This window comes from Ochotona princeps, chromosome 2 (genome assembly GCF_030435755.1).
Source record: "Ochotona princeps isolate mOchPri1 chromosome 2, mOchPri1.hap1, whole genome shotgun sequence".
Taxonomy (NCBI): domain Eukaryota; kingdom Metazoa; phylum Chordata; class Mammalia; order Lagomorpha; family Ochotonidae; genus Ochotona; species Ochotona princeps.
In genome coordinates, this window is record NC_080833.1 from 38,198,675 (window position 1) to 38,225,806 (window position 27,132).

Consider the following 27,132-nt stretch of genomic DNA (forward strand, 5'->3'; position numbering starts at 1 on the left):
TCATGTGGCATAATGGTCCTTCTCTGCAGAGCTTAAGATGAGAAGCTTTAAACTTGAAGGATACCTGTTTAGGAAACAAAAGTTATTCAAGGTTTGAAAATTCATATCCTGCTGAAGACATGTAGTTGAAATGGAAACATGTTGGAGAATATAACGAAATCTGCTGTGATGCCAAATCTATTTTTAACAAAATGAAAGGTATCTTTTATTTCTAAATAAATTGACCTTTCTCTATAAAATCAATGAGTTTAAAAAAAAAACTGCTAGGAGAAAGTCTATAAGAAAAAGGGCATTCTGGAAAAGAGTTTGATTTAATTTACATATTATTTCTTAATTAGTTAAGAAAGTGCCTGTGCACTGGTGAAATTATAATGAGAGAATTCCTTTTCTCTTTCTAGCTCTCTGACTCCTGTCTAAACAGTACTTTACTGTATGTTATGCTTGCTGAATGAATACATATGTATCATACATACATATAAATGTATGTTAAGAGTTTCAGATTCCTTTCCATTTAGAAAAGAATTATATTTGAAAAACCAAATCAGGGCCTGTAGAAGGACATTCAGAACCTGCTATTGAGGAAGACAGAGGCAGTTAAATCTCCTCTGAAAGACCTGAGAAGGAGATGAAAACAGGAAACCTCTAGGTTCATGGGTTTAGACAAAGGACCTGCCAGAGGAACAAGTTGTGTATTGGGAGACTGTTCCTTGCTGTTGAAATGTAAAAGGGTCAAGCCCGATCCCCGAATGCCTACATGACAACCCTTTTTAAAAAGTCTGATGCTGTTAATAAACTTTGGCTATTGGCCATCAGTCAGTAGTCCACGTGTGATATTACTGGCTCTGTGTACCAAATCCATCATTGCAGCACAGTGAACAAGGGCACTTACTATTTAGGAAAGAGTTGCAGATGTTTCAAATATCCACGCTACACTGTGAAACAGGTTCAGAAATGTTCGTTCCCCAGCCCTGTGGGCATCTTATTTCTGATAGAGACAACTACAATAGGAAATGCTCAGTTCTGCCTCTGGTTTCAGAAAACAACTTTTCTAAGAGCTCATTGTATAAGTGCACTTCAAAAAATTCACAGAAAAATTGAACTGAAAGATCAGTGAAATTGTGTACAAAAGCTGCTTAAACCTATGCATAGTTTTGTTATGTACATTTTCATGAACCTTTTGAAGACCTGTCATACAAAAATATTTAGGAAATCATCTGGGTCTCCCACATTCATCTCAGAGAATGGCTGCAAATATGCAATCAGAGCCAAGTATGTTACTGGCATTCAAAAGACTAATGTTGGTCATGTTAGAACCCCTAGCAGCCTCAAGAAGGTTGCAACCAGGAAGCGTTTACAAAGGATATGGCTATCTGTTTATTTTTCCAGTGAAGACAGAAGGAAGAGAAAATCATTGCTCTGGACATCTGGGAGGGGAGTCAAAGAAAGGTGCCCACAACACATACCTCTCAATCTGAAGTAAATAAAGGAAATCTGCATGACAATGAAGGTCATTAGCACACACAGGATCACACTTATATCTTCCAACCACATGGTATCCAATTGGAACTGTGGGTCTGAAATAGGAACTGGGGAGAGAAACAAAAATTAGAATGGATGCAGCAAAGAAAAGAGAGTTGGATTTCAGCCTTACGATAGGTTTAATTTCCACGTATTCATTCTTTCATATCTCTAGACTTAAATGGTGAGGAGGAAAAAGGTAGGTTGATCTATGTAGCTGAGTATGAGAGTGAGTAGAAATGGTACTCTTTCTGGCCTTGAAGCATTCTGAACATGCCAGAGAGGTCTATAATAATATTAATAACAATAATGTTACAAATAAATATTATAAACATTGGGATAGGCAAGTGGTATCAGGGAATTCAGGAATATATTGGTTTTTTGAGAAAGGAGACACCTTTGTTTTTATATGTTGTGGAAAGTTTTATAGGATGAATGGAGATTTTACAATTTTGAAGGTAATATCAAAGTGAAAGAATCTACATGTACCCATAGTTATGTATATGCATACATATACATGTGTGTGAGGCAGTATATATGTGAGCAAGGTCTAGGAGATTAGGATGATTAGAAATGTAAAGGAAGAGTAGGTGTTGCCTTGCCTGTACAGCAAAAATGCATAAGAAAAGCAGGCTACAGATGAGTCAGATTGTGGTTAATACCATGGTACAGTAGGTTAAGCACTGCCTGCAGTGTTGGTATTCTACATGTGGGTCAGTTTGAGATCCTGCTGCTCCACTTCCAATCTGTCTCCCTATTAATGACCTTGGAGAACAGTGAAAGATTGTTATAGTTTGTGGGCCCTTGCACTCAAGTGGGGCACCAGAAGTTCCAGGGTCCTGGCTTTGGAATGGCTCATCACCACCTGTCATTTGTGGGATTGTACCAGCAGATGGAAAATCTCTCTTCTTTTCCTTATCTCCCTATAAATCTGCATTTAAGTAATAAAAACAAATAAATTAAAAAATAATCTACCATATGATTCAGCAACTCCACTCCCGGGAATATATACAAAGGAAGCAAAATCTGCATTTTAGAAAGTGATTCAGGTCCAGCATGGTGGCTGAATGGCTAAAGTCCTCGCTTTGCATGTGCTGTGATCCTATATGGATGCCGGTTCTAATCCCAGCTGCTCCACTTCCCCTCCAGCTCCCAGCTTGTGGCCTGGGAAAGCAGTCAATGATGGCCCAAAGCCTTAGGACCCTGCTCCCATGCAGAAGACCCAGAGGAGGCGCCTGGCTTCTAGCTTCAGATTGTCTCAGCTCTGGCTGTTGTGGCTACATGGGGAGTGAATCAGTGGACAGAAGATCATCCTCTCTTCAAACCTCCTCTCTGTATATCTGTCTTTCCAATAAAAATAAATAATTTTTAAATTAAAAAAGTAAATAAATCAAGAGAATAATTCACTAATCTGAGTTGCAATGACCAAGGGCAAAATAAGAGACATAGGCACAATTAATATGGTTACTGACATCTCCCCTGCAATTGAGCAAAATCTTATGTCAACCTTAGAGTTAACTGAGGAAGACACTGAGGAACTGCCAAATAAAGATTTTTTTTAATGTAATAAAGCTTCTTAAAAACAATGAAAAATACATACAAGAGTTCAAGAAATTTAAGGAATATGTTACACAAGAAATAGCATTATTGAAACAAAATCAAGTTGAGTTATTAGAAATGAAGCACACAATACAGCAAGTTAAAAATTTAGTAGGAAGTCTCAATAATAGAATGGATGAAGCAGAAGAAAGAATCTCAGAATTGGAAGACATTTTCTGCAATAACTCTGAAACAGTCAGAAAGTTTAAGAGGAACTGTGTCAAGCAAAGAAAAACAACCAAGAGTTAAGGGACACCATTAAAAGGCTGGATATAAGAGTTATGGGAGTGCTGAAGGTTTAGAAAGAGAAGCTGGGTTCAAAGATACATCCAATAAAAAAATAAATGAGAACTTTACTAATATAGAGAAAGGATTGGGAAGCAAAATGCAAGAGGACCACAGAACTCCCAATACAGTCAACCAAAAATGATCCTTACAATGACACAATAATCAAGCTCTCATCAGCCAACCATAAAGAAAAGCTACTCCTAACTTACAGAGGATCCATAATCAAACAGCGTATCTCTCACACGAAACTCTACAGGTCAGAAGAGAATGGAGTGATATATCAGATTCTAAAAGGAAATCATTGTCAACCCAGAATAACTTACCTATCAAAGATTTCCTTCATCTTTGGAAATGAAATGAAATTCTTCCACAGCAAACAAAGGCTCAAAGACTTTGCCTCCACTAGACATGAACTAAAAATGTTGCTTAAAGATATTGTAGTGACAGAGGAAAAGAATAGCACCCACCAAACCCAGAGGCAAAGATGGAGAACATCCCAATAAAGCAACAAAAAAAGACTAAACCAAACAACGAACAACCCATTGCAAGAATTACAGGACTAAATCACTACATATAGATATTAATTCTGAATACAAATGGCTTAAGCTCATCAATCAGTATCTTTGATTAGTGAACTGGATCAAAAAGCAAAACTCATCTATTTGTTGCCTACAGGAGACACATCTCACCAACAACGATATGTAGAAACTGAAAGTGAATGGAAGGAAAAAGCTATTCCAGGTTAACGGAAAGGAAAAACAAGCTTATGTAGCCATTCTTACATAAGATAGTATAGACTTCAACATGAAAAATGTTAAAAGGGATAAAGAACACTATATAATGATCAAATAATCCATTCATCAAGATGTGATCACCATAATAAACACATATGCACCAAATAACATGGCATCTAGTTATATGAAACAAATATTAATGGATTTAAAGGGAGAAATAGACTTCAATACCATAATAGTTGGGGACATCATTACTCCACTAACATCAATGGGAAGATCAATGAGAAAGAAACTCAGCAGCAAAACAAGAGAGCTCACCCAGACCATAAAAAAAAAAAAAAAAAAGAAAGAAAGAAAATGAACTTAATATCTACAGAACTTTTCAATCTGCATATGCAGAATATACTTTTTTCATCAGTATATAGAACCTTTTCCAGGACTGATCATATTATAAGTCCCAAAGCAAGTCTCAACACCTTTTAAAAATTGTAATCATACCATGTATCTTCTCAGACCATCATGGAGTGAAATCGGAGATCAACAAATCAAAATCAACCAGAAGATATGCAAATACTTGAAACTGAACAACATGCTGCTAAATGAGCAATGGGTTATAAAAGAAATCAAAGAGGAAATGATAAAACTGCTTGAAATGAATGAAGGCATCGGTATGTATATGTATACATATATGCATATTGTATATGCATATATAACACACACATTATATACATATATTATATACATATATATGTGTATGCACACATTATAGACATATAATATACATATATAATCATGTGTATATATGTATAAATGAAACTGACAGCTTGATATTTAGTTATCATTTATAGCCACTATATATATTCCTGAGGAACAGCAGTGTTTATATTTACTACTTGCTGAAATCTTTAATTTAGGATGAAGTTTGTGATTATAAAATAAATTGAAAGTATGTTATTACAAAACTAAATAAAAATAAGAAAGCAGAAGGGAGTTGAGAGGGAAGTATGATTGAGTTTTTAAAACTGTATCCATGAAATACATGAAATATTCTCCCTTTGTACAAATCCATTTTTAGAAATTCCTATGATAACATGGGACACATAATAAACCTTGAAGATACATTAACCATTGTTGTGTCATTTGGTTCCCTTTCTTCCAGTTCCGATGGGTGATACACTGCTTTGTGTACTGCCACGGTTAATGTGCAAGACTCCTGTATGGATTTTCTTGGAAAACGATTTTAAAAAGGCACTTTCAACCTGGATTGATTTCAAGACATCAGCGCCTTCACTTCACAGGAGAAAATTAACAATATTCCCCCAAAGAGTCCAGCTCTACTTGTGACACCTACCTTGTCATTTCGACTATAGCTCCAACTTACATGCATAAAGAATTATTATATTTTTTCTGATCACTGCCTTATATGTAAAACATTTATGGGGACTCAAAGATGGGGCACATTTCAAATATGTTTGTTCAGGTATCCCAAAACTTTCACTGTTACCAATTCAATCTCAAAGACAGCCAAAATGATAGTGAACAGATTCAGGTATCCATAAACATGACATAATTGAGTGAAATTTACACAGATATATGAATTATTCTGAGACCATCTGCTTTGCATCAATCTTTGAACAAAATATATTGTCCCTAAGTTGAACATATCCCAAATTATTATCTTCTATAGGCTTAAAGTATAGGAAGATGAGTATAATGTGGTATAATGTATTAGGTGATGTAGTGCCTGGACTTGGGGAGGGGGGATAAAGCTTATATGAGATACTTTTTTCCATACATGCAGATGCATCAAACTTTCATGGTTAAGTTTGTAATCAGAATCCTATAATCTGCAGTCCCAAGTGTTGGTTCTTTTTGTATTTCAAGTAAGTATTATTCCTCTTTAGCTAAATGTCTTGCAGGAGACTGGACACTGAGGAAAGGAAATATTTTCAGAAGGTTGCCATCCTTTTGATCCCACTTACCTCTTTCTTTCCGATGCAACCATAAAAGAACTGGGGTCGTTGCCATCACTGATAATATGACTATAATTATGCTCACCATACAAGGAGATGACCATCTCCAAACTTTACCTGAGGAAAAAGAGATAACACAATCATCAATTGTTGCTTTGGAGACACTTCAGGTTCTGGAAAAGTGTGTCAAGAAAGCAATGCCAGTTGGTCATTAATTCAGAATAGACATAGATGTAGATCTGAAGGATCAGAGCAGTGTCAGCAGGGACACAAAGCAGAGGTATTTATTGGATGTGAGAAGCTTGAGGTTTGCAGGAAATCTGCCACCAATCAAAGGGCCTCATTAGAGAGGACAAGAAAAAATTACGAGGCTTGTCACCATCCTTCTACTTGCATTTGAAAAGGGCTTAGAGAAGGACAGTTCTAGAGAACTCTGAATGAAAAGATCCTTAGAGCATTAGATACAAGAATCTTGTGAATGAAAGACAACATGCTTTTAAAATTTTATCTAGCAGATATCACTGTAGCATGAAAATATTTTGTGGAACCTATTTCCAGACATGGCTCCATTCTTCTGTAGATTATGGCCACAGTTTAATGTGGTGTTTAAATTATGGGACGTTGGGGTTCATGTGCCTTAGGTTCATTCTTGAAGCCTTTACTTGCTAGTCATTTAAGGTAGAACACTTCACTTCAATTGTCTACGGTTCATCACACGCTAGTGATAATAAGGTATTTTAGGGAGCATAAATACAGTAGTAACTGTAAAGGCTTTAATATAGGGTTTGTTAATATTAAAATTTAATAAATTTTAACCTTGAATGATTATGTGATGATTACTGTTAAAAAAATTAATCTTGCATCCATTCTAAATAGGCTCAGAATATGTTGGTGGGGAACAGCTGAATAGCTGAAGACAATCTCTTGTCAAAGGTCAATTTAGAAAATTTCTAGTTACAAATCCTGAAACAGCTATCTGAGAAATGATGACAGGTGCCACATATGCTGACTTGGTAGGCTCAGTAAAATATGATCCATGGAAGTGTATATGCAAAAAAAGGAAATGCATTAAAGATGTAACTAAGCAGAGAGATTATGAAAAACAAATCTTAACTTGGACAGCATCAATAAGCAAACAGAAACTGAGTTTATTTAGCAAAACAGAAGTTAACAGAGGTGAAAATTGTGAATTTGTGTGTTTGTTTTGTCAGATTCTCCCTCAATACCACAGTTGTGGAAAATGACAGCAGTGCTTGAGGTAGGTCAATAGAGTTAAGGTGAGAAGAGCAGCTGGGTGTCAAAGGGGGAAATCCAAATGTTACCAAAAGTGATCAAGGACTGAAGTCCAAGTTCTTAGCTGACAGGTCCACTGTGCATGTTGGAAGGAGATCCCAGGCAGCCTGATGTAAAAGCCAGAAGATAGCATGTGAAGTCTACTCATTCATCTACCTATATTATTTGTTTGAGAAAGGCTGGGAAAGAAAGAGCTGGAGGTTGGGGGGTGGGGGAAAAGACAGAGAGATAAAGTTTTGAAGACAGAGTCCTGACATTGGCCAGGTTTTCCCCTTGTGATCACCACAGCCAGGAGGGGTTGAGACCTAAGCTGGGAGATGGGAAGTCAGTCCAGGTTTCTCTTGTGGGTGACAGGACCCTAACCATTGGAACTATCTCCTACTGTTCCTCAGTACACATCATGAGGAAGCTACATCAGGGACAGAGAGTGCAGGGATTGAACTGAAGCCCCCCAACATGTAATGCACACATTCCAAACAGCATCATACCCACGAAGCCAAATACCCACTCAGGATCTACTCTGAAGAGACAGAGCTGTACCAAAATAGATGTGTGAATTCAAATCTTGCTTATTAAGCAAACCCATAAATTGTGAACTGCTATTTTTGTCTTAATTTTTATAACTTCTCCTGCTTCATTTCCCCCAGTGTAGCAGAATTGAGAGAGAACGAAGGCTTTTTCTGTAAGGAAATTTAAAAGGTCTGGCTTGAACCTAGTATAACTCTGTGTTCTTTTTTCCTGATGCTGCGATCAGGAGCCTCTTCTCAGCTATTTCTGCCATGTACAAGACAGGATTCTATTTCCTGCTCCTGATAGGATTGTCAGACAATTGCAGAAGTCAAATGAGAAATAGTAAGATGTGTTATTTGTTGAGTGTTAAGAAAGCCTTTCCAGTTTAATTGTAAACTATAGAAAAGGAGGATCTAAATTCGATTGAGGAACAAGAAGCCCCAGCTTTCAGCTAAACAGTCTTATCAGCAGATCCAGCAGTAAAAGAACTTGTAGGAACATAGGATGGGTGGGGAGCGTGTGTCTAACAAATGCCCAGGTCCAGACATGCTTGGGGGCCAAGGATCATACAGTCTCAGCTCAGCCCCCCACTTTGTGTCTCCCACCCTTCAAACTTTCTGACCTCTGAGTCTCATTTGCAATTCAATACCAGGCAGCATTACAAATACCAGCAGCACAACAAAAATGGCAATCAGACTCAATGTCCAAATATGGCTCCATAGGGATGGCTCTGCTGAAATAGAGAATCACAAATTACACCACTCAGAATGAGAATGCATTCAAAACATATTGACATTCAAGACCACATCAATCTGAAACTCACACTTAGGTCAGTGTGGGGAGGCCGATGTAATTGGGTGGGTGAGAGTAGAGTAGTGTCTAGTGTGGGACAGGTGTGGTTTTGTTGAGGCTGGCACAAAGAAGAGCCTCTGTTCCTTCCCATTAGTTATGTCTCATTTTGCTTGGCAGAAAGGTAAGGAGGGGAGCAAAGCCTCAGAACAGGTTTCCAGGGAGCCTGTAACAAAGTCAGCTCCAAGGTAAGCTTTTGGCTCTTTCTCTAAATTATCCTTACTGCTGAAATCCTTAATTCTTCAATATCTTCATTGTATTTTGTATTAATCTCCGTGAATACATTTGGAGAAATAGAAGTTTAAATGACCTTTCCTCCTTTTAATATGAACAAGTATCTTCCTTGGTGTATTGCTCTGTGTATATTGAGAATGAATGCCTGTCATTTCATCTGGGAAGCTTAGTTCTTACTTCCTAAAGAAAAAAGTCTTATCCTACCAGGAATAGTCCTCTTTGTCCCATATTACTGAACAAGGAGATGAATCTAAGAGGCCACTATAGAAGCAACCAAGAGTTTTGTTGCCCCATTGTAAAGATATTTGTCATGGCCTAAACTTGGGATGAGTGTGTGCACATAATTAATAGATTGTGACTTTAGAACCAATCCTATACCCATACAAGCTTCTCCAGACTGCAGCTGAAACAACTCATAAAGACCTTTGCCAACTCATTAATCCAGCAAGGACAATATCCCAAGTGAGTTTAAATTTGATGATTATACTTTATAATGAGTATTTATTCCTGCTTGTGTTTTCTGACCTTCAGTGAATGGAACACAAGAGCTGTCTGAGATGCTCCTATTTCCCAGAATTGTAATTCACTAACCCAAATTCAAAAAAATTTTTAAAAACACATATTTTATTAAAATTAATGCTTGCATTAATTTTATGGACAAAAGCACTGATACATGTATATTTTCTTCAACGTCCACCAGACTTTTTAAATTTAATTATAATCATTTAAGAAAGCAAACGCTTATTATTTACCCACCATGTGAAGCAGCTGTGATATATCAGAATATAAAACCAACAAAAATTCCTACCTTCATGTTTTGGAGAGGCATAAGAGACAATAAACATCACAAACAAGTTATGCAGGCTGCTCAAAATTAATTATACTATGTTAAAAGAAAAAACCAAAGGGATTGAGGAGATAAGGGATAGGTTGAGCATGAACAGAATGAGAAAGAGGAAGTTCATAGACTTTAGAGCATTGTAGGAAGAAAAGCCAACTGGAATAAAGATCTTCAGGCTGGAGTCTGACATGATTAAGGAACAGCGAGGAAAACTATGAAATAGGGAGGAGGATATTTGGGAGACATTTTACTCTGCAAATGGGGAAAAACTATAGGATCTTGAATAGAAGGTGTTGCTTTATGCCTTACATTTAAAGTGAGTCTTCCATCCTATACTCTGAGAATATACCATGGTGGACAAAACTAAAAAGATAAGCAGAACTTTCAGGATGGTATTGGCAAAATTCAGACCATGGATAATGAGGTCTTGGGGTGGGATGGCAGTAGCCAGATAGTAGGAAGTTGGTGAGACTCTGGGTATGTCTTCAAGGTAGAGCTAGAATTGTGGCTTTACAGAAAGGGGATTAAAAATAGAGTCAAAAATGATTATAAGGATTTTGTTCTGATAAACTTAAAAATATGAAGCATGATTGGGAAGGCAAAATTGGGAGATTTGTTTGTGATGTATTGACTTGAGCTATTACCTAGATTTGCATGTTAAGATGTTGGGTTTCCAGGTAACTTCTGAGGAGAGAGTTCTGGGCAGGAGATATAATTTGAGAAGGCATCACCATAGGGATGATACGAAAGCCATGAAACAGAATAAAGTCACAAAACAGAATTGATTCAAGAACTTTGTACTTGACTCCAATATAAACGAGGAAGAATGAAAAAATGAAATGTGGGGAAGAGAACAAGAAGAAAAACAAACAAGAAATGAAAGGTTAAGAAAGAGTGTTGTCTTAGAACAGAAGTGAAGAAAGTGCTTTTTTGTTGGTGTATAAATTATATGGCAATGGTTGCCATGTGAAGTATAAACACACAAATCTCACCTGATAAAACCAGGCTTGTCCTTTCCTCCCGACCAGTCACAGGATTTCTAAGGCAGCAAGTGATGTTCCCATAGGAGCTGCTATTAAGGAGAAGGGTCATGTGCATGCTGAACAATTTGTCTCTGTCCTGTGAGACAGATTTGGAAGTGGGTGCAATGAGCTCTCCTCTGCTGTCTCTCCATTCCATCTGAGGCTCTGGGAACCATCCTCTCGAATTACACTCCACCATAATGCCTTTGATATTGGGTGGATACAGGAGAAGCTGTATTTCTAAGCTTGTAGCTGGTTGAAAAGCAAGATAAACAGCAGGATTTTCAGGTGAAAGTAGGTAAACTGAACAAAGAAATCAAAACTTTTGTTTAGCATTTCAATTGCAATTATCTGCATGGATTGATAGCCAAGCTCTGTGGGGCACTTTGGCCATTACAAGCTGGCAAAAGAAAAACAATCAAGACCTTGTGGAATTTATAATTTCATCTCTTTATCTCCATTGTTCTTCACTTTTGAACAACCATGAAAGTTATGAATTGAGACTTATAAATGCAAGGTTACAACTTTATTTGAAATTTAATTTGCATGATTTTTGCATACATCATTTTAAATTTTGTATCATTTATACAAAATAATAATTTTGTCACCATGTTCAAAATAGAGTGTATATAACTTGAGAGAAAAAATAAGTTTCAGGATATTTTTCAAACTTGATGTTTATCTAATGTGTGACCCAAACAAAAATTAAAAGAGATTTAAGAATAACCCTAAAGCAGATTTTTCCAATAAAATTTCCTGTAATGATGCAAGTTTTCTATAACTTTACTACCTAATACAGTAACTACTTGCCACTATGAACTACTTCACATGTGACTTAAAACTGTTAAGCTACAAGCCCAGTTCCTGTTTCTGCCCATACCAATGAGCACCAATTAACTCCTTAACTTACAACACTTAGGTATTCGCCCCTGCCCACCTGTGACTCACCTGTCAACTAAGAGAGAGAGGGTATTGCATTGTTGTGTAACCACTCCCCTCACAAGCCCCTTTAAAAGGCCGGTGAAGTGGGGACTCACTCTTTCTGGTCAGGTGTTTCCATTACTCTGGCACTTTGACTCTTGGCTGATCCAGGACAGGTAATCCCCTGAGCATGGTCCCTGTATACTGCTTTGATTGGACTTGTGATCTGTTATTTTAGTATGTTCTGTTATCACCAAGCTTGGTTAATAAAGACTCCTTAATAAAACCTTAGACATGTCTGGTGTGATCTCGCTCATACCCCGTAACAGTGCGCGCGCGCACACACACACACACACACACACACACGTCAAATCTGGAAATCTGGACTCTCGTTATTTTAGATGAAAGTTTTCTGAAAAAGACTTGAGAAAATTGATCTAGAATGTATAGCCAGTGCATTGAGTCAAAGCAAAATGAGAGCAAGAATTATCATTAACAAGACTTTGTAAAAATTCAGCTAAGTTTTAAGCCAAATTTTGCTACAGTGCTGACAGAAATAGTTGAAAGGATAACAACAAATTCTTGTAATATTCTGATCCTGTAGAACACGTGTAGACATATGAAACAGCCTATTGGGGTGGTGCTGTGGTGTATCAGGTTAAACCACTTATTGAGAATCCCAGATCCTGTATCCCAATGATGATTTAAATCCCGGCTGCTTAGTTTCTCATCCACCTGACTCTGATGTACCTGGAAAAGCAGCTGAAGATGGCCCCAAAACTCACGCTCCTCCCACCCAGGTGGGAGGTTGGGATGGAGTTCCTGACTTTGGCCTGGCCCTAAACTGGCTGTTGCAGATATTTGGGGCATTAATCAGTGAGGTCTCTTTCTCTCTCAATCTCTTTCCTTTCCTCCCTCCATGTTCTGTCTTTTAAACAAAACAAGCAAACAAATACATCTTTTAAAAAAGAGAAAAAGGTTTATAAATACAGTTGACGTTTGCACACATCTAATTTTCATCCTTAGTACTCTACTAAAGGTTCAAAACACCGGATTGATTCATTTGGACTTGCTGATTAAGCTATAGAATTAGAGTAGGGAGAAACATGGGAATCTTCCCGACACCATCCTTGGATAGATTAGAAAGGTACAGACCTCAGAGGCTCCATCCTTACCTGTAACTTTCACTTGTATTATGGCTTCTTCATAGAAATCACCGTCTTTGAAGAAGCAGTGGTATTTGCCGTCGTCTTCAGCACTGACGTTAAAGATTCTGAGGGTCACCTTACCTTCTCCAATGGCTTCTTTCACAAGCTCTGTTCTCTACACATACCTGGAGACAATTTCTGCATGTAGGTCTCTACCATCCTTATATAGGTACACAGGTTGTTTGTAGCGGTTCCGGAACCAGCGGATCTCCATGTGCTGTGCGTTCTGTGGTGGGGACAACTGACAACTGAGCTCTACTTCTGCACCCAATTGAACCAAGACTGGCTTCTCCAAACCATTTACTGTGAACTGTTCTGTAGAGGGAGATTGTAATTAAAATAGGAATACAACTCAGGACACATCTTTGATGTCATCCATTATACCACACACACACACACACACACATGCACATATACCTTATTGAAGGTAACTTCTTGTATTTTCACTAGAGATATGTTGACCTTGCCTGTGGCTTGAATGGTAATTCATCAAATTATTTCCCTTAAGAAACTAAAAATATATTTCTTTTATTGCTAAATAATTTGTTTCTCTTAAGAGAACTACCAGTTTGCTAGTTGTTTCTTTTTTTTCATTGCCATTGAATGTATAAATCTTTATTCAAAATGATACTACCAACAATGAACAAAATAGTTACAGTTTATAATAAGTAAAAGGAATGACAGTAATTACACACAGAAAACGTAAAACAATTTGGGAACATAACATACCTTAACTTCTCAAGAAATATCACAGTGTTATTTAAAATTGTTTTAGATTATTAACAAAGAACATGACACACTCTAGAGAAACTATACAAATGAAAATTTAGGAGACATATCCTTGATATCTTAATAAAGACAGATTATGTCATCCTGTAAGATGCTTAGTTACAACGAGGAGGTGTGGGCATGGGGGTGTTTTGGAGAAACTGCCGGGAGACTCTCACCCTACACTGGACTTCCGGTGTTTCCATTAAGGCTGAACACCAAATTACAGCGTGTGCATAGCAGCAGGAAATTTCTCAAGTATGCAAGTCTTTGCAACTGCTGTCATGGACACAGATTTACTTCCTGACTCCTGTTTTACCCAGGCCTTGTCACAATCATGTAGGAATAGAAGGAGTTAGCCATCAGATGGTAAATCACTGTGTCTCCATGACTTATTACAAGGAATACATGAACAATTTTTTTTACAAAATGTAATGAGAACAAGAAATAATTTGAAAATAACAACTGACCTGAATGTTTGGTACAGCTTTTCACACACACAATATAGAGGACCACATAGTTCTTCCAAGTGATCCTAAATAGAGCAGCACATTATGGGAAGGAAAATCTCACAGAACAGCAAGGGAAGGTACACACCGACTGGCAGTAATTAGGACAAGTTAATGCTGCAATGTCAGTGCCCAGCCACTGGTGGCTGCTACTTGGCAAGGTAATCACACAGGCATATTAGTTAACAGCACATGAAGAAAAGAGAGTCAAACCAAGTCCTAGAGAATCACAAAAGAAAGACGTGCACAGGAAGGAAATGTTAGACTCCAATTCTTCTACCCTACCAATACCTCATACAGCATTAAAATTTATCCAAAATTTGTAACAAAAGAATATTTCCCATATGTAAAACACTTGCCAGGAATCAGCACATGAGAAGTAAAAAGCAAGAAAAACACTGCCATCAGTACAAAAACAAAAGCAAAGGCCAGCATTGTGGTATAATATGTAAAGCTGCCAACTGCAACACCAGCATCCCATATGGAGTCAGCGGTTCCACTTCAACCCAGCTCTCTGCTAATCACCTGGGAAAAGCTGTAGGCTGCAGGAATCAGCTTGTCCAGAACTGGTCATTTTGGCCATTGGGGAGTGTCCAGTGGATAGAAGATCTCTGTCTCTTTCACTTTGTAATTCTCACTTGAAAATAAGCCAACACTTATTTATAAAGTATATTTATTTATTGGAAAGGCAGAGAGAACACGATATATCTTTTATGTGTTGGTTCACTCCCTTTATGGCAGCACTAGTTGGGCCAGGCAAAAGCAAGGGAATTAGAGCTTATCCTGGGAATCCCACCAGGAAGCTGGGACCCCAGCACTCTGAACTCCTCAGGCTGCTTTCCCAGATGTATTAGGGAGGAGCAGAATTGTAACTGAAGCAGCCAGCTGTTGAAATGATACCCATATGCAGGTAGCACCTCGATTTGCTGTGTTAGCACATAACCAAAGAAAGAATTCATGCATAAACAGTTTTACTCAGACTGTCTTTTTTCTTTTTCTAAATTTATTATTTTTTGGTTATGAGTTGCCTTTTATTCTAACTTAGTCAGCTTATGCAAATTGAGTAATGTCACATAGTTCACAATTCAGATTTATGTGCATAGTCGTACTCCCCATCTTACTCTCCTCCTGTCCACATTCCACACCCACTCTCATCCTTCCTCATTTCTTTTAAAATTTTTACAATTCCATAATTCCAGCTTAATTTTTAAGTTTCTAACAGATTCACTGTAGTTCATAGGTATCACTCTCAGAGATTGCTTTTGAGATTTGCAGAGCTTTAATGAGGGTAGGAATGAATTTATGCTTTTTTTCTGGCTGAGACTCATAGTGTGTCTTGAATCAGGTGATTCATGTATTTCTCAATCACTAAAAATTCTCAGACATTGAGCACTTAATTTTATATATCTTATTTTATATATATTTTAATTACTGGAGTCCTATGCTTAGCACATAGGCCCTCAACTCTCTTGGGCCTTACCAAGACTTCTTCATGCACTACTATATCATCCTTCAAGTGTCTCCAGATTATGTTTTGTTTTTCCCTTCTGTTGTAACAGATGTTCTTTCAGATCAGAGATTCAGAAACTCTCTCTGTTGGCATTTTGTCCTTGAATGGAATACAGTACGATACTAGGTGACATTTAAGGCCCTCTCAGTTTTGTCCCTGGTTCTGCTCATTGAGAAGAAGATGAAAAATTGGTTGATGCTCAAGTATTCTCTATTGACTAATGTGATGGTGATCTTTATCACCCCCAATCCTTCCTGATACAGGTCACTTGGGAAAGACTATTAAATCAATTCACATTTTATCACACCTGTAAACCAAGGAGTCTTAAGTAAGAAGGTGTGATTAAGCACTTGGGATTTATGCTATTAAGCATTATTTTGTACATGGAAAGGAATACCACTTTGTATATAAATTATTGCTATTTTATTCTGAATATATATAATTAATTCCTGAAAATAATTTCATATATTTGAGAATTACTTATGCTGTCAATTTTATTATCTTAAAATATATTACTGCAGGGTCCAGTGTGATAGCATAGTGGTTAAGGTCCTCACCTTGAATGTGCCCTGATCCCATATGGCACTAGTTCTAACCCCCGCAGCTCCACTTCCCATCCAGCTCCCTGCTCATGGTCTGGGAAAGCAGTCAAGGACGGCCCAGAGCACTGGGACCCTGCACCTGCGTGGGAGACTCGGAAAGAAATTCCTGGCCCATGGTTTTGGATCGGTGCAGCACTGGTCGTTGCGTCCACTTGTGGAGTGAATCATCGGATGGAAGATCTTCCTCTCTATCTCTCTTCTTCTCTGTACCTCTGCCTTTCTAATAAAAATAAATAAATCTTTAAAATATATATGTGTGTGTTACTGCAATTACATATTTGAAAACACTGATTATTGGGAGATGTTTTAAATGCTTATATAAAAGTAAAAAAATCACAAATAAAACACCTATAGTGTAATTATCACATTTGTCCAGCAATTATACTCCTAGGTATAATGCAAATGATTTGGAAACTACAGCTATATAAAATCTTGCCTAGAGTGTCAGCATCACGGTATAATATGTTGGAATCATTGCCAGTCTCAGCTGCACAAACTCCTGGACCCTGGCTTCAGACAGGCCAAGCTCTGGCTGTTGCGGCCATTTGGGAGTGAACCAGTAAATGGAAGAACTCTGTATCTCATTTTAATCTCCCACTTGTCGCCGGTCAGCAGCGACACTAATGACGAGACACACTCTTGAGGGTCTGGGAAAACAGGAACTGCAACTGGACCCCTTATTACAAAAAGCAGCTGCTTTTCTACCCCTCTCTGCTGATTTTATACAGCTCTCCACCAATCACTTCTCCCCGTGGGTCCACTTGGCGCTACCTGACAGGCCAATAGCAATGACATAATCGCAGCGAGGGCATCAGCCTATCCCTGTGACTTCCTGTTTGCCTACCGGTGAGACCACCCTGCCTCTTGGCCCTGGGCCAGCCACCACCTTGCGACAGCCCTCCCTATTCCTGGGGGCAGCTCCGGCACCCCGCTCCCCACACCCTCCCTCTCTCTTTCTGTGCACTCTGTCTTTAAAATAAACAAAAATACTGCTCCTGAATGTTTACAATATCTTTGTATTTCTCTAAGTGGGTAAAATTGTGGTCTATATATGTAGTGTTCCATTTCATCAATAAGAAATGAGCTAGTGAAGTTATGAAAGGCAGCCTAATGCATACTACTTAGTGCGCAACATATATTATATGGAAAAACTTTGGTGCCTATTACTAAGTGAATTAAGTCAGTTTGGGAAACTGATTTCAATGATTTGACAAAAGGCAAAGGCAAAACTATACAGACAGCTACAAGAGTAGAGTTCATCAGGGATTTTACTTATTTTGTTTTAGACTGATTTACTTTTATTGAAAAGGTGGATATACAGAGTTGGATCAGAGTGGGGCAGTCAGGACACCAACTGGAGCCCACGTGGAATGTTGACATTTTCAGGTGGAGAATTAACCAGTAGAGTCATTGTGTTGGCCCTAGAGTCCATCAGGGTTTAAGGGGGAGAGAAACATGAACATGAACAGATGATACATATAGATCTTTTTAGGATGATGAAATTTTCTGTATATCACTGATACTGGATTCCTTTCTTCATGTATTTACATATAAATTTGAGGATTTCAGTGGATGATCTTGGAAAAAGGAGCACAAGGTGGCAGTATCGTAACACACACTTCTGGTTGGACCACACTGAGGGATGCTGAGGAAGGCAGTAATCACTGCAGGAGACCTGGTAGAGGTGAGGGGAGCCATCACCCAGAAGGGGAGGAGAATGGAGGAACTCTCCACGCGGGAGAGCAGTGAAGCAGGAAATTCAGGGAAGCAGTTGAGTAAGGTTTTTATCATAAAAACAAACATCAGTTTTCAGAGTCAATTTACATGATGCTTGAGTTAAGCTAAACTGATGTTTCTTAAAAAGCTTGAGAAGGTGGATGATAGCTTCAGTCCAGTGAACACAGCCTACAGCAGGAAAGAGACTAGCTCAGAGAACTCTCATCAAGCACTATGGGCTTTGTAGAGCCTCAGAGTTATCTACAACTGGCAGATATCAGGTTCAGTTTTACAGAGTTTTGCAAGGCAGACAGGTATTCAATGGCTAAAACTGCCTGTTTGAGAAATGGTTAACACAATTAGAATTTAAAAATTTGAGGTTTATGTTGGTGGGCTTTTGAATTAATGCGTCTCAACTTTATAACAGTATTAGGCTAACATACAAGAGGCCTTCTGTGGCTCATTTATGTAACAATTTGCTAAAACCTAGAGAATTGTATAGTTGAACAAATGAACCCTAGTGTAAACTTTGATTTTACTTAATAATAATTTGTGAATCTAGGTTCATCAATTGTAATAAATGTGACAGAATAAGAAAACGCACTAATAACAGAGGGAACTGCAGGTATGGGTCACAAATTAGAAAACAGGAGTGAAGTTAGATGGGAACTCTGAAGATTTTCTACATAATTTTTAGCAAACTTAAAACTCCTCTAGGAAATGAAGTCCATTAAAATTTTATAACTCAGGGGAAAAGGGAGAACAAAACAAATGGAGCTTGGGGAAAATTTTGTAATCCACTAAATATAAAGTCAAAACTCAAAATATTCTTTTTTTTTTTTAAAGATTTATTCATTTTATTACAGCCAGATATACACAGAGGAGGAGAGACAGAGAGGAAGATCTTCCGTCCGATGATTCACTCCCCAAGTGAGCCGCAACGGGCTGATGCACCGATCCGAAGCTGGGAACCTGGAACCTCTTCCGGGTCTCCCACGCGGGTGCAGGGTCCCAAGTCTTTGGGCCGTCCTCGACTGCTTTCCCAGGCCACAAGCAGGGAGCTGGATGGGAAGTGGAGCTGCCGGGATTAGAACCGGCGCCCATGTGGGATCCTGGGGCTTTCAAGGCGAGGACCTTAGCCGCTAGGCCACGCCACCGGGCCCTAAGCTCAAAATATTCTATACGTCAAATATATTATGAACAAAATCATTGAACTATAAGCTGGTGAGAAGTATATGGAATAGGGATTAATAGTTAAGGTTTTGATAACCCACATTTGAGTACTTGTGTTTCATACTTGATGGAAGCAGCGGCTTACGTGACTGAAACGCCAGGATTGCGCTCCTGGATTATTCTCTGCCCTTCCCCTATGGTCACATGCTATGGGGAGTGAACTAGCCAATGAGAGCTCTTTTTCTCCCTTCCTTTTTTTGTGTTTCTCAAACAAATACATATGTATATCTTAAACTGTTAAAAATATATTCATAAAATTGGCAAATCAAAAAATGAATTCCTAATATTGGAGTGTATATCTAGAGTACAAAACTGAATTTAACATTATTTTTGTATAGTTATAATTGTCTTCATTGAATTATATTTTATATACAGTAAAACACTTTTTTCCCTCTTTTTATGATCCTTGTCATAAATCCCTTATTATGTGATATTAATATGTCTACTCTACTTTCAAGGAAAACAATATGTATGTGCATGTATGATAATTACACATGGAGTGAACACTACAAGCTGTTAAAATACATATAAATAACTATTATAAAAAGAGTTCTTAAAAAGCAACAAAGGAAAGACTAACAATTCAAGGAATGTATAGAGTTAGGACCTTGGTAGTTCATAGAAAACATAATTTTGAAAAGACACTGGACCTTAATCATTTATTTAAAAAGTAAAATATAATGACTATGAAATTCTGTTTTTCTTCTGTTATATTTGGAAAAGAGAAAAAAACTTTCAATCCTGTATAATCTAATTTACAAACTCAGATATGATGTTTGTAGAAGTGTACCTTGTTAACCAATTCAAGTAATGTTTCCAATAACATAATAAAACCTCCTATAAACAATTCCATTTACAGTGATATTCTCTACATCCATATCTACAAGTATGATTAAATCATATTTGTAAGGATGGCTGTGGTAACGTTACTTTTATTAATTAAAAATTTGACGCTATCTATATATGCAGAGTTGTGATTTCTACCATTTATGCTCAAACTTTGGAGATTTAAAAAATGTTGAGAATGTTCCATGTATCTTCAAAATAGCTTTATCCACTTTTTAAAATTTTTTGCATAGCTCCACCTACACATGTAAATTTTCATCAACAATCACGACTCCACCAGTCTGGAACCTCCTCCCTTTTCTTAGCTTTTACAACACTGATAGCAGAACCTGGATTCCAAGATGGATTCAGGTTGGTAATTCATGTCTTCTCAAGATAAATAATGAGTTTTCAAGGCCAAACATTAGGTCTCCTTTATTTGTTTTTCCTCTACTACCTGTTAAAGAAAACTTGCTAATTGGAAACAGTCAGTTCTTTGTGATAGAAAGTTGGACCCTATAGTACCCACCCTACATACAGACTGTGCATCAAACCTTAAGATCAATGGTCAAAAGAGCTTGCCTTTTTTTTTTTTTTTGCATAGTTGATATTGCTAAGGTTTATAAGGCTGGTGAGAGATTCATACCTGAAGTTAGTGTTACCATCTCAAGAAGGCACATGACAAACAAGTGTCTGGAAAGAGATAGTCCTGTGGTTCCCATTTTACCTGTGGTAAGAAAAGGGGAAAGCTCAGAAATAATGGAAATTGGAGTGAGGTATTGTTACAAACAAAATTTTTCTATATCTTTTTACAATAATAAATTCTCAAGCAGAGTTGTCAGGAAAAAATGTAAGAATCCAAGTTAGATTTTATGTCAGATAAACAATGACTGCTATTTTATGTGTTTTCCCAGTGGCATGCAGCCTCCTATAAGTTTTATTTGCAGAGTCTTGAAATCCTGCCTTAAGGATGTCCAATACAGCGACCAAGTCCATCCAGAGACTGCTTTTCAGTAACAGGATTGCTTCCTGCAATGGGAGATTGTTGCTTGTCTTTCGATTATGTGAAATTCATTAGGTAACCAGCGTCTTCAGAGAAGGTGGTGGCAGGTCTAGGAAACAGGTGTTCGTCTCTGAACCTTTGACCATTTAAGCAGCTGTCACATTAAGTTATACAGAAGAGTTTAAAGAGAGAGGTAGCCTTCTGGTAGGATGAAACAAATGGTTGTTTTAGAGAGAAATATGACTCAGTTTTGCTATGAGAGAAGTCATATCCAGAGATAGGGACGTGGATGCACATTGCACATAAAGACGGAAGGTGACAACAAGCTTATCTTTATGAATTAAAAGGTGGAGAGAGGCTTTTTGTCTATTCTATAATAGTTTGGCTTTAACTCAGCAAACACATGTGATAGTTGTCTGTTTCTACATTTAAAAATGAGTGCTGTGCTAGTTTTATGGCAAAGAGGACAGGCAGTTGTTTGGTAACAAAAATGTGAAAATGCCATCTGATGTAATTATACAGAGGAAAATCTACTCTTCAACGTCGTAAGTTGGAGAAGGTCCACAAAGGCCTTAATGATGAGGTGATGTCTACATTGTGGGGAACGAGGTGGTTCAGCTTTCTTGAACAGTGTAGAACCAGTAAGGAGATACATCAGAATCGATGCATGTAAACCTTAGGGGTGCAGGGGATTAAAAGAAATCTAGTAATTTGGGAAACTGTGCATATTACTGAATGGTGAAGGTCCATATATCAGATTAGTAAATGCAAGCTTTATCCTGCATGCTAAGGGATCACTAGAAGGTTAAAAGATAAGACGCATAGTGGTTAAATGATATGCTCTAGATTGTACTGGCCAAGTTGAAATCTGTCTTTATTATTGAATTGTCTGTGCTTAGCTAACTTACAAAACTCTGTGCCTCTGCTTTTTCATCTCTAAATAGGAGAGAGCAATTTTTTATTCATTACATTTATCCTTTGACTTAATAGCTGTTCTATATTAAATGCTTAGTATAGTACTATAAGTACTATACTATAAAGTACTATACAATACAACTCTTTTATAGATTTTAGTAACTATATAATATTTATCTCTTAACATTTCAGTTTTGTTGAAATGTACTAGAATTTAAAAAAGATGGAGTAAAGGTTTTGATCACCAAATCCTCGTCCTGGCACTGCTGCTTAACAGTCATGTGACTTGTGGAACTGTTCTGTGTCTCAGTTTAGCCTCTGCAAAAACAGATAATAAGACAGGATCAACTTAACATTATTACATTGGTTAAATATGAGATGTTTAGATTGAAATGAAACACAAAAGGTGCCCAAAATGTAATTTCTAGCTGTTTATACAAGATTTAAAACAGTGGTGCAGGGTGTTTAAATTTACATATTTGAATAAATAGAAGCCTAAAAAGTTAACTCATATATGTACAGCCAACTAATCTTTGACAAGAGAACTGAAAATAACTCAGGGTTAAAGGATAGTCTCTTCAACAAATGCTGGTGGGATAACTGGATATCTACTTGTAGCAGTAAGAAATAAGACCCCACACCTGTCACTGTATGTATATAGTGACAGCTCTAAATATATACATATATATATATATATATATATATATATATACAGCTATAAATGAATCAAAGAACTAAATCTACGCCAAGTAACTACCAAACTACTAGAGGAAAACATAGGAAGCACTCTCCAAGATATAGAAACGGGGAAAGGCTGCTTAGAAAAGATGTCAGAAGCACAGGCAATTAAAGCCAAAATAAACAAATGAGACTAAATCAAATTAAAGAAGCTTCTGTACAGCAAAGTAAATGATCAACAAAGAGAAGAAGCAACCAGCAGAATGGGAAAAAATCTTTGCACGCTACACAGCAAATAGGGCACTAATATCCAGGATTTACAAAGAGTTTCAGAAACAACAACAGCAAAACAAACAACCTTATTAAGAAATGGGCAATTTCCTCATCCAGACCAAAGATGGACTCCCAGTGAAACTATTGAATTTATTCTGACTTTAGGATGCTGGATTCTCTGACATTGTTCATCAATGTTGGAAAACACTTGGATAGTGGGATGATGAATTTATGACTGATCATGAAAGACTACTTATGGTAACAGTAGAGGAGAAATCAGTCAGGGCAGGGACTTGGGGATGGGAACTCCCAGAGCTTATGGAACTAATTAATAAAATAGTAATAATAAAAATAATGAAATCTAAAATACAAAAAAATGGGCAAAAAATCTGAGCAGGAATTTCTTAAGAGAAAAACTTAAATGGTTACTAGACATGCGGTCTCCCTAGCTATTAAGAAACACAAATACTACCTGCATTGAGGTTCCACCTAACTTCAATGAGATTGGCCTACATTCAGAACTCCACAACAACACCAGCTGGCATGAACGTGGGGAGAAAGCTAACATTCACTGATGTTGATGTGGATGTAGGCTAGTACAGCCACTATGGAAGTCAGTATGGAGAGCGCTCAGACAACTAAGAGTGATCTACCATGTGACCCAGCTATCCCACTTCTGGGAATATATCCGAAGGAAATGAAACCTGCATCTGAGAAAGGGAACTGCATTCCTAAATTTACCGCAGCACAATCTACAATAGAGAAGACATGGAAACTACCCAGATGCCTGTGAATAGATGACTGGATAAAGAAATGAATGTAATCTACTCTATGGAATACTACACGGGATGAACACCTATATTTTCAACAAAATGGTCCCAACTGGAGAACTTATGCCTTATGAAATAAGCCAGTTGCAAAAGGATAAACATCATATGTCCTCTCTGATACAAGATTAAATGAATATATAATCAAATACATACATATACTTTTATAAATGAACTTTTTACCAGGAATTGAAGACACATTGCAGTACATGTCTCTACTCCTGAACAAAAGGAGGTTTTCCCATGAAGCAGTTAAGTATATCTTGGAAATATGATACTAAACGTTTCACCTTTGCATATACCTACAATGCCATGAAACACTTAAATAGCAGAAAGTCAAACTGCAACTGTTACCAAAGGACTATACCACTGTGGTAATATGGGGGGAAATGGTGGGAAGGGAGAAGGAGCAGGGAGAAAGGAGAGGGTTATTGGAGGAATCCCCTACAGAACTCTCATGGAAAATAATAATAATAAAGGGAAAACAAAAAGCAATTACAAAGTATAAAAAAAACAAGGAAAAGCACCTGAGCTTTATATACGTCAAGTTTTGGGTTTCTTTATTTGCTCTATTGTGCTTTGCACACATACCTTATTTTACAATTGGTAAGCACATGAAGAGATAAGGGAAGCAGAAAAGTACAGAAAAAAGGATTATCACCATTAGAGTTTTGAGTTTAAGAATTAAATTTGAGTTGGCCTGGTGGTGCTTCAGACTAAACTTCGGCCTACAGAGTTGGTATACCATATGTGCGTTGGTTCAAGTCCCAGTTACTCTACTTCAAATCTAGCTCCCTACTCATGGCCTGGTTTCTTAATGGCCCAACTCTCTCCACTAAGGCAATTTTGGAGTGAACCAAATCGTATATCTGTCTTTCCAATAGAAAAGCAACAAATCTTTAAAAATAATTAAATCTCAGTTCTCTTAAAACACTCATGGGGATCCTGCAATATGCTAAATGTACTTACTGCATGCTCTTTTAGATCATTCCTCTCCACCCTGCTTTATTTGGCAGAAAGCGGCACCTACTGGCCACAGTACTCAATCTCATTCCTTCTGGTTTCCTGACAAGTTTAACCAGCATAACAACAATAAGCAAGAGAATCACAATAAACCAGAGATCACAAGAATGAAAAAATGAAAGAGCTCTCTTCTTGATGTATTTCTGTGATGACCTGTAAATCCAATCAAAAGTCGTACTATTCATTTTCATAAAAGTCTCACTGTGTAGGTACTTTGGTCCTCAGGTTTTAGCCACTTCTGAGACTCAGATCCCCTTTATCATAGAGCAAGGATGCTGCAAACACCTGTCCACATGTTTATAAACCATCTATTTATGGAATGCATTTATGAGCATGACTATGTTTTTTGCCAGAACCCAGTGGGATGCATGAACTGATGCTGAAAATGACTCACAGAAGAGATCATTGAAGCATGTTTCTAAAATTAGATTTCCCAGCATTTGGGATGAGTTTGACTATCACCTCTGCACAGCATATTCTGGAGTTGATGCTCACATATATCACAGAGGTGGTCCTAGATGTTAAGGGATGGATGTTTCTCCTATTATTTGATATGCCATCTCTCTCTTAACATTTTTCCTGTGCAACCAGTCATACATATAGATACTGTCTTTTCCATAAAATATTCTATCATCCAGCTTTTTAGACTAACATGATATTTGTATTTCTGTGCCTAGCTTCTTTGAGAAAGCAAAAATTTCGCAAATGTATTTTAAAGTTGATCATACACTTCTCACAATGAGATATTTCTCTTTATTTTTGTTTTCTCAATAATTTTATTACAGAAGATGAGTCGTGCTAACAAAAATATCATGCAATAGTCTCATTACCATGTGATTAGAATGATATATGTAGGAGTAACATTTCATTTACTCCTTATCAAACTGTACTTCAGAGATGGAGCCTGACATTGGCTACGATACAATGCTACAGAGTGAGTTTGAACAGACTCGTAAGGAAAAAGTGAGGAACGTTTCCCTTTGAGATGGTTTAGACTTCTCAGTTCATCTCATCCCATCTTTCTGAACTCCCATATCCCACTAATCTTCAAGTACAGATCTGATAAGATCAGAAATATGGGATGGGACTCCTCCCAGGAGGCACAAAGACGGGAAAAGGGTGGGAGGAAGTGAAAAACAACCATAAACAGAGAACCATGTCCCCATATCTTCTAAATTCCCCCACTTACTTGAGCCTGCTGATTCCAAGTCTGCTTGCCAAAGTCTCCTGCAGCCTGAGTTTCAGGTAGTCACTTGAATTTCCAGCAGCTTTCCCGTAGATCAGGCAAAATGTATTGGAATCAGATGAGGAACAGGCAAATAACGCACCGTTCTGCTGCTGCCACACTGGGCATCTGATTCTGCCACTAGAAACTTATGTTATTACCAAGGGAAATTCCCAGAAGACAGGCTGCTTCAACTTGCTGGTAGGAGTCTTCATATACTTCCAGTGATCACACCTGGTATTACTCAAGTGCTGGCATGATTAGCTCATACTAAGAAGCATCCAAACATGACCTGAATTATGCATTATATGCAACTAGGTCAGAATATTTTGAATGTTGTAGCTGTGCTTAGGAAGAAAAAGAAGAAAGGTCTGGAAACACAAATAAACATTCAGATTAAGCGATTAAGGAAGGTTTCAGAAAGCTGGTGATGGCTCACAGGAGGCTTGAAACAAAATTGAAAGCTAGCCCACTGAAGGAGCAGAGTAGGCTTCCAAGACAGAGGCAGCAAGTCGATCTGAGAAAATATAAGACAACATGATGAACTCGGACGACTACAAGCAGTTTGCTGTGGCCTTAGTGGGAGAAGATAAGAGGGAATGATGAGAAATTTATTATAGAGAGGACAAGGTAAAATTATAAAGAATGCAATTTTGAGACATGCCTACACAAACTTAACTCTTACAAAACTTAAGACAGACATAAGATTGCGTATTTACATGATATAGGTAATACCAATCTGTATTTCCCAAAGTTCATGGAAAATGCATATTCTGTAAAAAAAAAATTCATGAATTTCAAAAACTTTTTAAGGAAAAATTAACTTCTTTTTTTAAAATCTGAGAAGCAGTGAAACAGAAAGAGAGAGGGAGAGAGTGTGTACACATGATCCCACATGCTTCCCAAATGCTCGTGGGCAAACTCAATCCAGATATCCTGTGTGCAGGCCAAGAAACCAGCTACTTGAGTCATCACCTGTGGCCTTCAGGGTGCACCTGAGCAGGAAGCTGGAGTCAGCAGCAGGGCTAAGGACGC

The 27,132-nt window shown here is 37.7% G+C and overlaps 1 protein-coding gene across 1 annotated transcript; it reads right to left on the bottom strand.

The window, feature by feature from the left end:
• LOC131483220 (putative selection and upkeep of intraepithelial T-cells protein 1 homolog) lies at nucleotides 1–26,196 on the bottom strand. The gene is given in 8 exon segments (XM_058680733.1): nucleotides 1–64; nucleotides 1,464–1,491; nucleotides 6,122–6,229; nucleotides 8,538–8,648; nucleotides 10,832–11,113; nucleotides 12,958–13,305; nucleotides 20,800–20,880; nucleotides 26,062–26,196. Coding segments are annotated over 7 exon segments (1,017 nt in total). The 5' UTR covers nucleotides 20,876–20,880; nucleotides 26,062–26,196.
• Nucleotides 26,197–27,132: the final 936 nt, after the last annotated feature.